Source organism: Pholcus phalangioides, unplaced genomic scaffold (assembly GCF_987345545.1).
Source record: "Pholcus phalangioides strain wild (caught in Gottingen) unplaced genomic scaffold, Ppha-v1.0 ptg000022l_1, whole genome shotgun sequence".
Lineage (NCBI taxonomy): Eukaryota > Metazoa > Arthropoda > Arachnida > Araneae > Pholcidae > Pholcus > Pholcus phalangioides.
Window position 1 is genome coordinate 39,970,397 of NW_028301615.1, and position 15,965 is coordinate 39,986,361.

General features: G+C 41.1%; 2 protein-coding genes across 2 annotated transcripts; both read right to left on the reverse strand.

The window, feature by feature from the left end:
* Nucleotides 1–3,091: 3,091 nt before the first annotated feature.
* LOC149070426 (uncharacterized) lies at nt 3,092–3,748 on the reverse strand. The gene has a single exon (XM_089249319.1). It carries the CDS (start codon nt 3,746–3,748, stop codon nt 3,092–3,094), a length of 657 nt encoding a protein of 218 aa, XP_089105445.1.
* A 2,301-nt stretch (nt 3,749–6,049) lies between these two features.
* On the reverse strand, nt 6,050–6,814 carry LOC149070427 (uncharacterized). Its single transcript, XM_089249320.1, has one exon. It carries the CDS (start codon nt 6,812–6,814, stop codon nt 6,050–6,052), a length of 765 nt encoding a protein of 254 aa, XP_089105446.1.
* Between the last annotated feature and the right edge of the window lie 9,151 nt (nt 6,815–15,965).

Sequence of the window (15,965 nt, forward strand, 5' to 3'; positions counted from 1 at the left end):
GATTGGATAAGTTCGGCGGTGGTGATTCCAAAGGCAAATAAAGCAGCGTCGTGTAACCGCTAACTCTGACGAACACAGTGCGTTAGGTGTAGGTGCATCGCATCACGTGGTTTTGTTCAGTCTTGCGTATTTCTGTTTAGGTCGGTTTTTCCGCTTTTTATGCTAATATCTGTGATGACAAGATGATGGGCCCTAAAACAGTTAATATAGACGCAGGCACCTCTTTCGTCTATTCAAATATTTTCTGCCGTGTTCGGTTGCCCCCAATTGCTACGTATCGTGGTATGTCTGCGCCACATTCAAGAAAAAATTCAAAGAAAATCACTGTTAAAACCAGATGAACTTTTTGTTTACCTTCAAAAACAGCTAAAACACATGTTAGTCGATTTTATGTGTTTCTTTACTGTTTGTGGACTGCAATAGGAAAGAAACGTTTCCCGTAAGTATTAAGAGGGACTGAAAATTTCAGGTACACATATGTGTACTTCATGATTCAAAGGAGCAGAAACACCTAATATTTTAACCATCGTCAAATATATATATAGTTAGATGTATACTTACTATTTACAAATCTAAAACACATCATATAACATTATCTGACAATAGTAATCACGAATTCACATGTGTTATGAAGTACAAATGACTGGATTCCAAAGCTAACATAATTGCAAATAAAAGTCACATTCCTCTGTGGGGGATCGAATCACCAATCTCGAACTTCTTCCGGGCTCGTGCTCTACCATTACACGACAGAGAGAGGACAGACATTTTCTTTCTTAAAAATACACATTACATTGGGATGAATGGGACTGCGCCTCCTAACTCGGTGGCAGCTCGTAACGGAATTAGCCTCCAGATGGCGGCATAGGCATTCTTTCCAATTATCTTCGCTTGATATCTGGTGTCATTTGTACTTCGTACGATTAGCGGAGAGGTTCATCGTTTCGTTCACATGTGTTAGTTTTATTGCACAGTGCTAATGATCAAATGAAGCAATATATTATATATCCACTACACATTGCATCAAATGGTAATTTTCGAAAAATATACAGTTCAAGGCACACAAGTAAATTTGATGGTTTGTACCGATCGTGCTAATGCAAGCCGATCTCCCCGTTAAAACGTCTCGCCACAGAGAGCAACAGGCCTACAACAGTAAAATCTTCAATCATTACACTTCACTCACAGTTCGAAAATCAGGACGCAGATGGCATCACTATAACTAGTATTACACAGAAACAAGCTTCACATTAGGTTCACGACACGTAACCGCACATTCCAACATGTACCAATTCACTAGAAGTTCCGCAGACGAATATGGACGATGTGCGTGTATGATTTAGTTGTAGTAGTTTGTACCGATTACCCTAGTTCTTCATTTGCATCCTGGTAATCTACATTTCGGTGCATTTTCATCTTCCATGTATCGAGGAAATGGATTCACTTCATCCAAGTGAACATCTTTCATCGGTTGTGGATCATTTTTCCCTGCTTCGCTCAGGTTCTTCCTAGTGTGTAGAGCATTGCAGACGTGGAGGCCTTCCTCTATACGTGGAATTTATTTCTCATCATACCTACAAAGTGCTAATACAACAACCATTTTATATTCAAATAAAGACTTATAGGCACTTATTCTATTGTTTTTATACGTAACATACATCACCCAACAATTCGAAATAACAAGATCGACAAAATGAGTTAAAAATCTAATGGGCCATTTGTTTGTTCTTACCACCCCCACCGGTAATATCTCAAGTATCTATCGTACAGGTCTATTGTTCCCATGTATGCATTATTTATAGGCTGGCTGTGAGGAATGTCAACTTTCTTTTTCAATATGGGGTTCTTTGGCTTTTTTATTAATGTTGGTTTCTCAGCAACTTTCTTTCTTTCAAACCGAGCGCAACTCCCGTCAATCGCATTGGACAATTTACTACCGATTGAGTTGTACCGGAAGTGTTTTTTAGCAACTGCAGTTTCATCATCTGAATCAGATTCATCAGAGTCGTCATCTGAACCACATTCTCTAGAGTCATCTTCCTCAAAAAAACTGTACGCCAGTCATTGCCTCTACCATCAGAAATATCTGAAAGATCACTTTATTGCAGAACAGCTTCTATTTCATTACTACTCAGAATATCTAAATAAATAAATACATGAATCTGATGATTCTAGTAACTGATAAAGTGCAAATGAATTTGTATTTAAAAAGGCATCGCAGTAATATATTAGAAAGCTCAGCTGAAAATTCATGGAGAGCGAAACAATGATTATGCATAACCAATATCTGTAAAAACAATATGACAATTCTTATCAGGATTAATCAACAACTTTATTTCTTGAAAAGGGCAATATCCATTTCACCAACACACATATGCTCTTTTGTCATTTATATGTATCCCCGAAAACAATGTTTTCCCTCAAAATAGTACAGAAATACAAAAAAATCCTCACACTAAATACTTTGGTTACACGCTTAAATTCACCGCTCAACGCTGAATTTCCACGTACGTGTATTTTCATACAATTCAATGTGCTGAGTTTATAAATGACACTTTAACACTAGAAAAAATTATTTCTAACATGAACTTACGTTTATGTGTATCATTTTTAACAATAAAATTCTTGAAAATAAATTAAAAATTACTTACTTTTCCGAGTAAGCTTCGTCACCGCCATTGCGTAAACCCGCCTTTATTTTATCGCGCTTGTTTTCTCAGATAATATCATTACGAGCCGCATTCTACCCAAATATCGATAAGATTGTTTAGTTGATACATGAAATAATTTCGTTTATATATTTACAATTTATTTACAAGGGATAATATTTACACAATACAAACGGGAATGCTGGTAGAGAAAAATGTGGCCCGTGCATGGTGAGACACAGACACGCGCGTCGGTGAGTAGGACAACATCAACCATCAACAAACCGAGCCAGACGCCTTTGACTTCCGATTTCTATTGTGATGCCACCAGCAGAAAATAGACTAATAATTATACAAGCTGGGAAGATACGCCAGCGCCATCGTGTGTGCAGCACTACAGTACCCCCCTCGCAATCCGAAGGACGAGGACAGAAGAGAAAGAATTAAAGTTTAAAAGTCACGTGCTTCGATGAACGTAGACGATTTTTGCAGGTTTGTCGATTTTGACAAATATTTTTGCAGGTCGTTGTCTTTTTTAGGATGCTTTTCGGAACGACGGAGGAAGTTTTTGGCACGGATACATCTGTGTTTTTGTTGGTTGGCTGAGGCACACTGCCGGTGAGCAGAAAGGCAGGTTTTAACCTGTCGACCGATACCATGGAAGGTTTTCCTTTTATGAGAAGGCAAAATGTCTTCTCACCACATTTCAGCACTTCGTACGGTCCGTTGTAAGTGGGGACGAAAGCTCGTTTTACTGTGTCTGACCGCAGGAAGACGTGGGTGGTGTTCTTCAGTTCCGAATGTATGTACAGTCTCTTTTCACCATGCGCCGTTGCAGGAGTTGGTTGTAGCTGCTGCATCTGGTCCCTTAGAATGGAGACGAATTCTGTGGGACACGGTATGTTGTTACTACCGTTAGTGATCAGATCGCCAGGCAATCTGAGCTCTGTGCCGTATACGAGTTGTGCCGGTGTGGCCTTGAGGTCTTCTTTGTAGCAGGATCGTAGCCCTAACAGGACTGTTGGAAGTGTGTTCACCCAGTTCATGTTTGACCAAGCTATCAGAGCTGCTTTCAGTTGTCGATGAACTCTTTCTATCATCCCGTTAGCTTGAGGATGGTAAGGTGTCGTCCTGATGTGCTTTCGAACTGTCGACCTTGGTCTGTTGTTATTTTCTCTGGGGTTCCGAAACGACTGATCCAACCAGAATAGAATGTTGAAGCAACAGTGGCTGCTGTCATGTCCTTCATCGGTAAAACTTCGATCCAACGGCTGAATCGATCGATGCAGGTGAGGCAATATGTGTAATCTTGGGATGACGGAAGTGGACCAATGATATCGATGTGAACATGCTTGAAACGAGCGTCTGGCATTTCTATTTTTCCTGGAGCGGAAACAGTATGTTTGTGCACCTTTGACTTTTGGCAAGGCACACAACATCGAGTCCAGGTGGTGCAGTCTTTCCGAATTGAAGGCCATACAAAGCGATCGCAGACAAGACGCGTTGTTGCTTTGATGCCTGGGTGGCATAGATTGTGAAGAACATCGAAAACGTGTCTTCGAAGAGTGTTCGGTATATATGGGCGTACTCGATTGCAGGATGTGTCACACCAGAGTGGTTTGTCTATACCAACTAAATTGCAGATGTTGAGTTTTAAAGAGGAGGAATGCTTGAGAGAGTCAAGTTCACTGTCGGTCACTTGAGCTTCTGCGATCTTGGAATAGTCTATTGATGGAGGGCATGCAATGGCTTGTATTCTAGAAAGAGCATCAGAGACTGGGTTCTGTACGCCTGATACGTGTCGTATGTCGGTGGTATGCTGTCCGATGAAGTCAAGATGTCTTGTTTGTCTGGGAGATGTCTTGTGAGGCTTTTGACGAAATGCAAATGTCAAGGGTTTATGGTCGGTGTAGAGGATGAAATGTTTCCCCTCGATCATGTGTTGAAACTGCTTCACTGCCGCATATGCTGCTAATAGCTCTCTGTCGTAAGCGCTATAATTCATCTCAGCTTCGATAAGCTTCCTGGAGTAGAAAGCGAGAGGTTGCCAGTGCGAGTTGACAAGCTGTTGTAGGCAAGCACCGATTGCTGTATTGGATGCGTCTACCATGATAGAGAGTTCGGCTGATGGATGTGGAAAAGCAAGAAGGGTTGCAGAAATGAGTTTTTTCTTGCAATCTACAAACGCTTGATTTGATGTTTCCGTACACTCGATCTTCGCGTTGCTTTTGGCTTTTTTTTGAAGATATAAACATAGTGGAGCTTGTGTTTCTGCTAACCCAGGAAGGAATCTCCGATAAAAATTCAGCATTCCTAGAAAACGTCGAAGTTCTTGGATGGTTGCCGGTCTTGGGAAATCTTTTATCGCCGTCACTTTATCATGAAGAGGAGAAATTCCTTTTTATGATATCCTGTGTCCGAGACATGTGGCTTCATCTTGGAAGAATTTGCACTTCAGAGAGTTGATCTTTAGACCATGTTCGGCCAGTCGTTTGAAAACTATGTCCAGGTGCTGTTTATGCTGTTCAGAGTTTGCTGATGCGATGAGGATGTCATCTATGTATCCCGCTGAAAAACTGAGACTAGCCAACATTTGGTCGATGTACCTCTGGAATGTCTGGGCGGCATTGCAAAGTCCGTAGGGCATGAAAGGAAACTCATAAAGCCCGAAAGGCGTGATGACCGCAGTCTTGGGCACGTCAGCTTCTGCCACTGGAATTTGTTGATACGCCGAGACGAGGTCGATGGTCGAGTATATTGCAGTCCCATGAAGCATATGGGTTAGGTCATGGATATGAGGAATGGGATATCTGTCTGGTGTGGTGATCTTATTTAGCTGACGGTAATCACCGCAGATACGTCACGCACCATTAGGTTTCTTGACCATACGAATTGGACTGGCCCATGCACTGTTTGATGGCCGACATAATCCTTGTTTTTGCATGTCCAGAAATTCCTTTTTGGCGCAAGATAACTTCTCTGGAGAGAGACGGCGAGCTTTAGCAAAAATTAGCCTACCTGTTGTCTCGATGATATGCTCACAGCATGGTTTGGAGTTCAGCGAAGATTTGCTGAGCAGGCTTTGATAAGTTGCGTCACCGTCGAAAAGTTTGATTGAGTGCACTTCTGACTTCTTTAGTTGACAGTTTGCAGTAAGTTTCGTCCTCATGTCGAGGAGACATCGTCGTCGTAAGTCCACCGTAAGACTGTTAAGTTGAAAATCTAAAGTGACTGTTCGCTCACCATAGACGTTCTTTGGAGACGAATTTGCAGCGGAAAGTTGGAGAAGTGGTTGACGTTTGTCAGTGCTGCATGCTGGGAGTATTGAAACGTCAGATCCAGTGTCTGCAAGGAATGAAATGTTGGTGCTTCGATCGGCTACAAATAAGTACTACAAACTACTACTCTCTGCCTTCGCCGTTTTTTGTAAACCTGCATGGTGAAGTGCACCTTCTGGCTTGATTGCCAAATGTCTTATGGTACCGACAAAATTGCCTATCCGGCAACGTAGGTGGTGATGTTGATCTCTTTGAATGGGAGAAACACGAGCGCGAAACACTACGGGAACGAACACGCAAAACTGTTTTCAGTTCGCGGCGTAATTGGGCGATCTCTTCTTGGAGTTGTGCGATCGTGTCCGACTGTTGACTTTTGTTCACGGCGTCTACATGAGGTGGGCTTGCTTCTTGGATCTTGTCGGCCAGCTCTGCTGTTTTGTCAAGGGTTAGTGGGCTCACGACAGCGAGTATAGATCGAGTAGATTTGGGTAGTTGTTGCAGGAAGAGTTCTGTCAATAGTTCGTCCGAAACGCTGAGAGATTCCGCTCTTCGTTTTAATTCACGGAGAATGTCAGACGGTTTCCGATCTCCTAATGGCTCACAAGCGAGAAGTTTCCTAAGCTGTGTAGACGAGGATTCACTACAACGTGTGACTAGTTCGTGCTTTAGTTTTTCGTATGGCTCCGAAGTTGGCGGGTTCATGAGAATGTCTCGTACTAGAGATGCGTTATCTGGAGGAAGATTTGCAACGATGTAGTTGTATTTTGTTTTTGACTCTGTTATCGGTTTCGGAGCGGCTAACTTAAAAGTGCTTTCACACATCACGAACCATAACGATACATCACGCACGTTGAATGGCGGTATAACTACGGCACTCACCTCTGCCATGGTGGGTTCTTTTGCTTCACCTCCGATGTCGCCAATCTTTAGTTGATACATGAAATGATTTCGTTTATATATTTACACTTTATTTACAACGGATAATATTTACACAATACAAACGGGAATGCTGGTAGAGAAAAATGTGGTCCGTGCATGGTGAGACACAGGCACGCGCGTCGGTGAGTAGGACATCAACCATCAACAAACCGAGCCAGACGCCTCTGCCTTCCGATTTCTGTTGTGATACCACCAGCAGAAAATAGACTAATAATTAAGCAAGCTGGGAAGATACGCCAGCGCCATCGTGTGGGCAGCACTACAATTGTAAATATCGATAAGATTGCTTGAATTTCCAGGTATGTGTTAAAAAGGTTGGAATTAAGTATTATCTATAATACAGAGGGAGTAAGTTTAGTATGTAGTCCTCAGATCACGAGAAGAGTTATGCGAACCCCCCTCTCTGGAGAGGGTTCATTTCGGCGCGGGGAAAGGATAAAAACTATCCCGGGTTGCCAGTAAAGGCTGTCTTGGCGCAAATCGGTATGCGGGTATTCTTCACACTTCAGTGAACTCCACCAGTCTTCACGCTTGAGTGAGCTGCGCTTTTTGTGTTGGCGTTTGTTAAAAGATGTACTCGAAAATTGTTGTTGTTGGAAGTAAATTAAATTTTTTAGTTTAAAAAATTTGAATTTTTATTAAATTCAATATTTTGAACTAAAATATTTGATACAGAAAAAAATTCGAAGGGAGTTGTGATCATTTAGTAATAAAGGGAGTAAAATTACTTTAAATTAATAATTAAATTCCTAAAATAATAATATAAATTAATTGTTAAATTACTTTAAATTAATAATTTAATACAAAAGGAGTATTATTAATATAATAATAATAATTTATTACTACCGTAAATTATATGGCATTTTCTTCGGTTTAATTTCTATACCGCAGCAAGAGAATGCCACCTGCTAGCAATTAGCCATTCTTCTTCTGTTTACCTTCTCTTATCGCCATATCATCGTCTTTTTTCCTTTTTTACTTTCTCGACAGAAGCTACTCATATGGGCTTTTTAAATAGGTGACAAATGCAGTAGTAACAAATAAAAAGATTGAGCATGCCTGCTTGTCAAGTTTGCAGTTACGTCTATAGCCACCTTAAGGGCATGTCCCCCCAAGGGCAGGGCTGACAGGGATCCAGCCCTGGGGCCTTGGATGATTCTAATCATTTTTTACAACTACAAATTCATTTTAGAGTGACCCGTCGAAGATTCCAATCTGAGAGCCCGCCTACAAGATGTGGGGGCCATGCTTAAGGGCATCGGAAGAATAGTCCTCTCATGCTGCAGCAGGGATCCTGGCTGGGATCTTTCACTGGCCGTCCATTCTGAATTTACAGTGTGGAAAAAAAAAGAAAATTATAAGAATTCTCCTATAGGCTGGATTTTGTCAGCCCATCCGTCGTCTTCCACTATGAAGGTTACCATCAAGGTCCATGGGTTCGAATCTGGGCATAGAACATTCGAAGCAAGTTCTTTACCTACCGAGCCTAGGGCGACCACCGATGAATGGAGCCTTCATTTCCCACCCAACTCCACTGGTTGGAAATTACCATATGGCGATATATGACCGGAGTTGGTGTGCGTTGTAGTAGCCCATCCTTCTGGGGGCCATGGTTGAAAATGTTTTATACGAGCAGTGTTCGGCTTCAGCTTGATGCATGGAACTGATTAATAAAAAAATGCTGGAGTTTTCGATCCCTTCTGCGGAATAAAAAATATATTTTTGTATTAAAATAATGTGCCGTAAGTGCTCGAGCAGCCGGGCCGTCTTAAGAGCATCACGGGATTTCCCGGGCAAAGTGATTTTTCTGAGGCCTTACACGTAAATTCTGGAAAATTTTAACCAGATCTTATTTTTGTGAATCTAATGCGACAATGCCTTAACACGAAACAAAAACACTACGATGACGACGTTACCGAGAGCACTGCCGTAGCGCTTTTAGTGAAATTTCTAGGAGGCCAAAATAGCGCTAAAGACGCCAAACGGGAAAGCGCCGTTGCGCCGTTGCTCTTGCGCTATTCTCGATGGGCAGTTGCTTTACCTAAAAGTAAATAATAGAATCGTCCGACGTTACGTAGCCAGTGTTCTTCTCGTGATCGGTGGACTATATTCGTGAAAATATTAGTACTAATGGATGCGGTGATTGGACTAGCATACAGTAAAAATGTCATCCGCACTTGCCTCGTTTGTCAAACAATTAAATCCAGTCTTAGAAACTGACGATAACATTCATCTTTCGATTGTAATCGTATATCCTCCAGGTGAAGGTGTGTCCAAACTGCACGTACTTGAGATTTTCGATCTAAAGAAGTAGTGTCTAATATTTCATGCACGTTTTACTTGCACTGCATTGGAAAAAAAATTTTTTTTGAAGTTCTCGATTTTGAATCGTTTGTTTTAAGAAGGAAATACAGATCAAAAAATTGCAAAATATTGCTATTTATACTCTGCAAGCTTTGTCCTATACGTGAGTGGCAAGAAAAACACAAAAACCAACCTCTAGAGGCAGATATTGGACCTCGAAAAAGCGTAAGGTTTTAGAAATTAACCCATTTACGATCACGGACGAAATTTTTCGTCCAAAACTCCAGTAGGTATGGACGAAAATTCTACTCTCCTAACCATCGCTGAGCCTTATTCTTTCATGAACCGAAATGGTTTTTTTCTGTCTGTTTTTCTATATTCATTTTAGCGATTTTTCCCCCACATGTATTGTATATTTCTACTATATACATGCCGGAGCGAAAGTGAACACGTTGAGTGAGGGTGGAAGAGAAGTCTAGTAAACACTCTCTTATCTATTATATCGTTTTTCCTTTTCCATTATAATTATTATCATTTCTTTTCTTTGGAAAAGGTTGTTAAATTTATCGCCCATATTTCAAATAGAGATCACCTAAACCTGTGGCCAAAAGCCTGTATGCGAAGGGGTTAAATAGATATTTTTTTTTTTAAGTCCTGTGTTCGAAGACTGTTCCAGCTCTAGAAGAGTATAAGGGGCTGTTCAAGTATTACGTCATCATCGATGGGGGGGGGAGTCCGATTTGCTGACTTTTGATGAAAAGGGAGAAGTGGGTTTGGATAATGCTTACGTCATCAACCACCCTTTATGAAAATATGAATATTTTGTATGGCATCTTACTCGGTGCATCAAAAACAAGAAAAACCTTTCGATTGTTCGTGGGCACTTGAAGTAACATCCCCTCCCCCTACCTATTGATAAGTGCCCTACAGAGCCACTTTAGTGATCTCTAAATGTTTCGCGGATCCCAGTGCTCTGGAAATTTGTCCGGGCCGCTTAAGTGCTCTGGAACTGTGCCACGCATTGCTTAAATAATCTGAGAATGGGCCGCGGAGAATTTGAGTGATTTAGAACCACACTGGGGGCGACTTAAGTGCTCTAAAACTACGTCACGTGTCACTCAAGGGATCTCTAAATGTGTCACGGATCGCTTAAGTATTCTGGAACTGTGTCCCAGGTTATGTAAGTGATCTGAAAATATGACACGGGCCGCTTAAATGTTTTGGAATTGTACCATGGGACACTTAAACGATCTGTAAATGTGCCGCTTAGTTCATTTTTACAAAATTAGGTTTGAAGAGGGCAGGCCGCATCAGATAACCCCCAGAGTCATATTTGGTCCGCGGGCCAAAGACCTTTATGTGATTTATCGTTATATAGCTTAGAGGGTGGGTCGCAGTGAATTTATTAAAGATGAATTTTGAGTTCATAGCCTTCAAATAGCATTGAAATTAACAGAAATTGATTATAATAACATATAAAGGTATTTTTTTCAATTTAATTTGTAATTTTTCATTCAATTTTCAATTTAAAGAAAATTATTTTTTTCATTAAAAAATAAATTTTTCATCGTGGGAGGGGGATCGCGAGCGCCCTATGCCGCCCTTCCCCCCCCCCCCCGTGTACGTCTCTGATCCCGCCAATATGCGTTAGGATTCAGAGAGGCAGAGCTGATGACGAAATTTTGCTGACAAGGGGGGGCGGAGGGATGAAAATGGCTAAACATTTGCTTACGTAATACTTGAACGGCCCCTAAACACTTTCAATTGTATTATACACGTCACAGAGATGTTGAGGTCAAAACTTTGATAAAATTGATTGTTATGAATAATATTCTCCATTGATTCTCACCCTCTTGTTCCATTCCATTGTGCATGATGGAAATACTAAAAGGGTGAATGTAGAAGTGTTTTCTTTTCATATCACCAATAAACTATTAAAATAATTGATGTTCGCATTCATGCAAGTCGTATGAGCAAACATGGCATATGTGCCTTTGACTCGAATTCTGTAAACATCCTTTCATTCCTATTAGAGATAAGAAGATCCATTAAATGATTGAATCAATCCAATCATCACAATCCATGTAAAGTGAAAAATACATAATAAGATCAAATGATATACCTTATAGATCGAACCAAGTCAGATGGCCGTCAGACATCATGGCATGAACTCTCGCTCTCAACGTGTCATATTCTGAATTAGTTTCGTGAAATTTTTCAAAACGAAGAACATGTCAAGATTATTCAAAGTTTGGACGACGCCCTTCGGTTTTACACGGTCAATGCAAAGACCACGAGATGATCCAGGGTCATCACGTAAGTCACAGTACAAATGTATCAAATCGATGGTCGGTATCTTTGGCATAAGTTTCTCGAAGAAAAATAAGCTTGCGAACAAATGCTTCTTAGTGTTATTCTTTATGGTGTGGACCTACCAATCGATGCTGCGCATACAATATAACAGATTTTTCTCGATGGGGAAAATGCATGCTTTGATGGGGATCATGGAATATTTTGGATACATACCTCTGTTGTTCACGATCAGAATGAAATCTCGAAAAATAGCTAAAATCATGTCATTGAACGACAAAAACGTTCTTCAAGCAGGTATGAATGCACACAGTAAGATATTTCTATCTGGTCTAATACCACCCATCATTGCTGTTGTTTCGATGCTTTCGATATGGATAGCTCAATTCATTTTCGACAGAGGTGGAAGATCCGCCACGTTCTGGTTAGCTGGAATGAATCCCATGGAACTAGATACGAGTACCGCCGTCGTCATTTTTCTGGTGTCGATGTGTTCGGCGGTGTACTTGGCATTCTTGTGGCCCGTATTCACTTCACTGTTATTCCACTTGATATTCGCGGATGTGTCTCGTAAGATAAAGACTCTTGCAAAGTCTATAGAAGATTGTAGTTTGGCATCTTCCAAACAACTGAGATACCTCTTTGAGGAACATAATAAAACCTGGAGTTTTGTGGAAGATGTGAAAAACACATTCTCTCACTCATTGTTGAGTATGATGGCTATGCATTTCTCTTTCGTACTATTCTATATAACCATTTATGTTGACGTCTTCGACTTCTTCAAATCTGTTTACGTCTTCACGGCGACGGCTTTGCTTTTCTCCAAAGCCTTTTACACCATACTGGTGATGTTGAGCGCGTCTGCGATTCCATTAGCCATGGCAGATGTCAACAGTGCATGGCGTAATAAATACCAGACGTTACTGAGGAATTACGGCGATGATCCTAGATATCGACTTATTACGGAAGTAGTGCGAGACCTGAAAGAGCAGCCGGAGATTCACCTCACAGCTTCTAACTTATTTCGTTTCAAGAAAAGTCTCATATTAACCTCTCACGGATCACTTCTCACTTACGGGCTGCTATTAATTAAGAGTGGATAGCATGGGAGGACATTAATGGCTTGAACTTTCTGGTCTGTTTATCTGTTGTTTTCTTGAGTTTTCCCCAAACGTTGAAGCACTTCTGAGCTCGGTGGTAGTGATTCCGAAAGCAAACGACACAGCATATAGTGTAAGTACTCTAACTCAAGCGAATACAGTCTCTGCGTTGAGAGTCGGTCCATCAAGTGGTTTGGTTCAATCTTGCGTATTTGTATCCGGACTGATTCTTCCGCTTTTGACGCCCGTATATACAAATACAACCGATTTCCCCCAACATGTTTATTGTATTTCTTTTTAAACATGTCCCACAATTGTGTTAGAATTTACTACCTCCATCTGTAAGCTATTTCATTTATTATCAACCCTATTCGAGAAAAATTTTCTGCGTCACCATAACCGTGAATTGTCCCGTACTGGTGTCTCCTTCTAAAAGCAGTTGATTGACGGCGAATTAATAAATAAAAGTCCATTATATCCATACCATGTAAACATATTCAAAAAATGAAGTCTCTCTTCAACCCGCGTGTACCGACAAGGACACGCGTTGCTCTTCTCTGCACCCCCTTCAACCAAGTCTATGTCCCTCCGTAAGTATAGGCTCGAAAACTGGAGCTCCGCCTCATGCCGTGGCGCGATGATGGGCACTGGTTAATAGGCGCACGCACCACTTTGCTCCGTTTAAAGTCTTTCTGCCGTGTTTTGGAAAACACCATTGCTACGCGACGTAGTTGGTCTAAAATGCACTCGAGAGAAGGATACGAAGAAAATCACTGCTAAAAACAGCTGACATTTCTGTGAATATTTTATGTAAAATAAATTTAAATATTTGCGTGAGTTACAGAAGCAAACGAATTCTTTTGTATAGTCTTTATTTCTAACATTTTTCAGAGAAGAATACGTTTGAAATACATCCCCACAAGAAGAACGGAGAGTTTTAACGTATCCGTGAATACATCGGTTCTGATGGACGCGGTGATTGGACTGTGACATGCATAAAATATATCATCCATACCTGCCTCGTATGTCAAACAATTGAATCCAATTTTAGAAATCGACGTTGGGATTCATCTTTCGATTGTACTCGTATATCTTTCTGGTGAAGGCGTGTCCACACTGCTCGCGTATTCGGGGCTTTCACTCTAAAGCAGTAGTGCCTAATATTTCGTGTTTTACGTGAACTGCATAGGAAGGAAAATATTCACATTTTGAGGTTCAATCTAATCGTATGTTTTAAAAAGGGACTAAAAACCAAAAATGTCTATCTTCAAGCTTCGTTATAATAACCAGCATTCCCCCCCCCCCGCCTCCAAAGGCAGATATAGGACCTTAAAAAAGCGTAAGATTTAAGAAAAGAAGTGTTAATGTTGATTTAACTCACACACAGTTTCTTTTTAGATTTCCTCAAAAAACTTGATTTCTGAACTTGTTCTTTTCCTAAAACACGATTCAATAAAAATTCTAGTGATATAATTTTTAGATTTCGATTCCAAATCGAAAAAAAATTAGTAAAGCTGTTTAGTTTGCTTTGGTATAGTACATACATGTGAGATTTTAATCATGAACGATAATTATTATTATTTATATACATACAGTTACAGACATTCCTATACGTCTTTCGTCCACCGCGTCGTCAATCCTTCTGCTCGTCCACTCTCTGCGCACGCGCGCCCACACAGTCACCAACTCGATCCTCGCATGTGGCACCATCTTTCCCACAATTGGCCATCCTGCATTTCACCCATACACCGTGAAACAGTTCTGTCAATGGCTTGATGTATAACGAATCTTTTAATGCCTTCATCTCTTCCTCTTTTGCCCTTTGTAGGAGATTCTTCTGCTCCGTCAGCAAAGCCTCTTTCTCTCGTTCGAATTCAGCTTTCAGTTCCATCTCTTTTTCATTCAGCCTCAACATCAGCTCCATTTGGTGTCTTTCGGTCATCTCAGATAGTTCTTGTTTCGGGTGTTCAATGATACTCTTGTCCTCCAGCTCAATCTGCTTACTTCTCTTCCCTAACGTCCTTGTTTATGATATGTCCCACGTCAACTTCGTTTTCACTCACCACAGCTGTCAACGGAACACAATTTGTTGATGCTGATGATTCCGCTTCAGTCTTACCACCGTCTGTTAAGCGAGCGTTTTTTCTTTCGCTCAATGGTGCCGGTTGGTCGTCTTGTAAACACACGATTTGAGCGTAGTTTACTGAATTTTCGGCGTCATCGCGTAAACCACTAACTTCGATGCCTCTCTCAGTGAAGGAGATGTTTACTTTACATATGACATACGCACCCATAACCAGCTGATTGCAGAGGTTCTTTACGACGTACACTTTCGTGGAAACAGCGTGTCTATCGATGAATATATCAGCGTAAAAAAAACCTAAGGGAGAGAGATTTTCTCCGATTATACCCATCAATGTCACACCATCAAAACACATACTGGGTGATCCTAATTCGCAGTAAAAAGTTTGATTGATCATGCTTACGTCACTTCCCGTATCAAATAATGCATCTACTTCTTTGCCCATGATCTTCACGATTTTTCGGTAATTATTTCTTTTACATTTACCAGGGACACTGACTGTTTTATTCACATCTTTCAGCGTGCAATCAATAGATTTGTGGCCAAACTTATTACACCGGAAGCATTTAACGCCACGTGACTTATTTCTACAGTCTTTTGAGAGATGATTTCTTTCTTGACAATCGTAACATCTGTTATTAGCTTTTTGACCCCCATCTGGTCTTGGCATCGGGTTGTAAGAAAGTCTTGGATTGTTTCCGCCCTCACGTTGACACTCGGTCGAAGGTGTTGGATAGCGGTACCCTCGATTATTGCTAGTTTTCAAGTCATCATACACCACCAACTTCACCTTGAACTCTCTCACCGACGTAGCACCGTATACCAAGATTTTGTGTTTGTCCTCTGGAATGCCGTCCAGGACATACTCGATAATTGCAGCGTCCTCGATATTCTCTCTGCTAGCAATTTCCTTCATATGCAAGAAATGTTCACGAGCTGTTTCGTTTTTCAGTTTCCTCTCGGACAACATCTTGTGTATTTGAGCACTGCTCAATTTTGAACCAAACTCACTCAGGAGCGCATCTTTCAAGATCACCCACGAGCTGATACCTCGCTCACCTTGGATGAATAACTTTGCGAGACCTTTGAGTCGTTTCTTCGCGAACACAAACAAATGCAACTCCGGCCACCTGAAAATCTGAGCCATGTTTTCCAGCTCCTCGACGAATTTCTCGACTGGATAGGTACTTGTGCCATCAAATGGTTGTACCGAGTCCTCGACATCTTTCAGATTCATGGCAAAGTTCATCGTGAAGCACTGGGAATCAGCAGAACCAGGTCTTGGAACTGTCGATTCGTTGTC

Excerpts from the sequence above, each read along its gene's own strand:
- LOC149070426 (XM_089249319.1), bottom strand. The coding sequence starts at position 3,748 with ATGATAGAAAGAGTTCATCGACAACTGAAAGCAGCTCTGATAGCTTGG.
- LOC149070427 (XM_089249320.1), bottom strand. The coding sequence starts at position 6,814 with ATGGCAGAGGTGAGTGCCGTAGTTATACCGCCATTCAACGTGCGTGAT.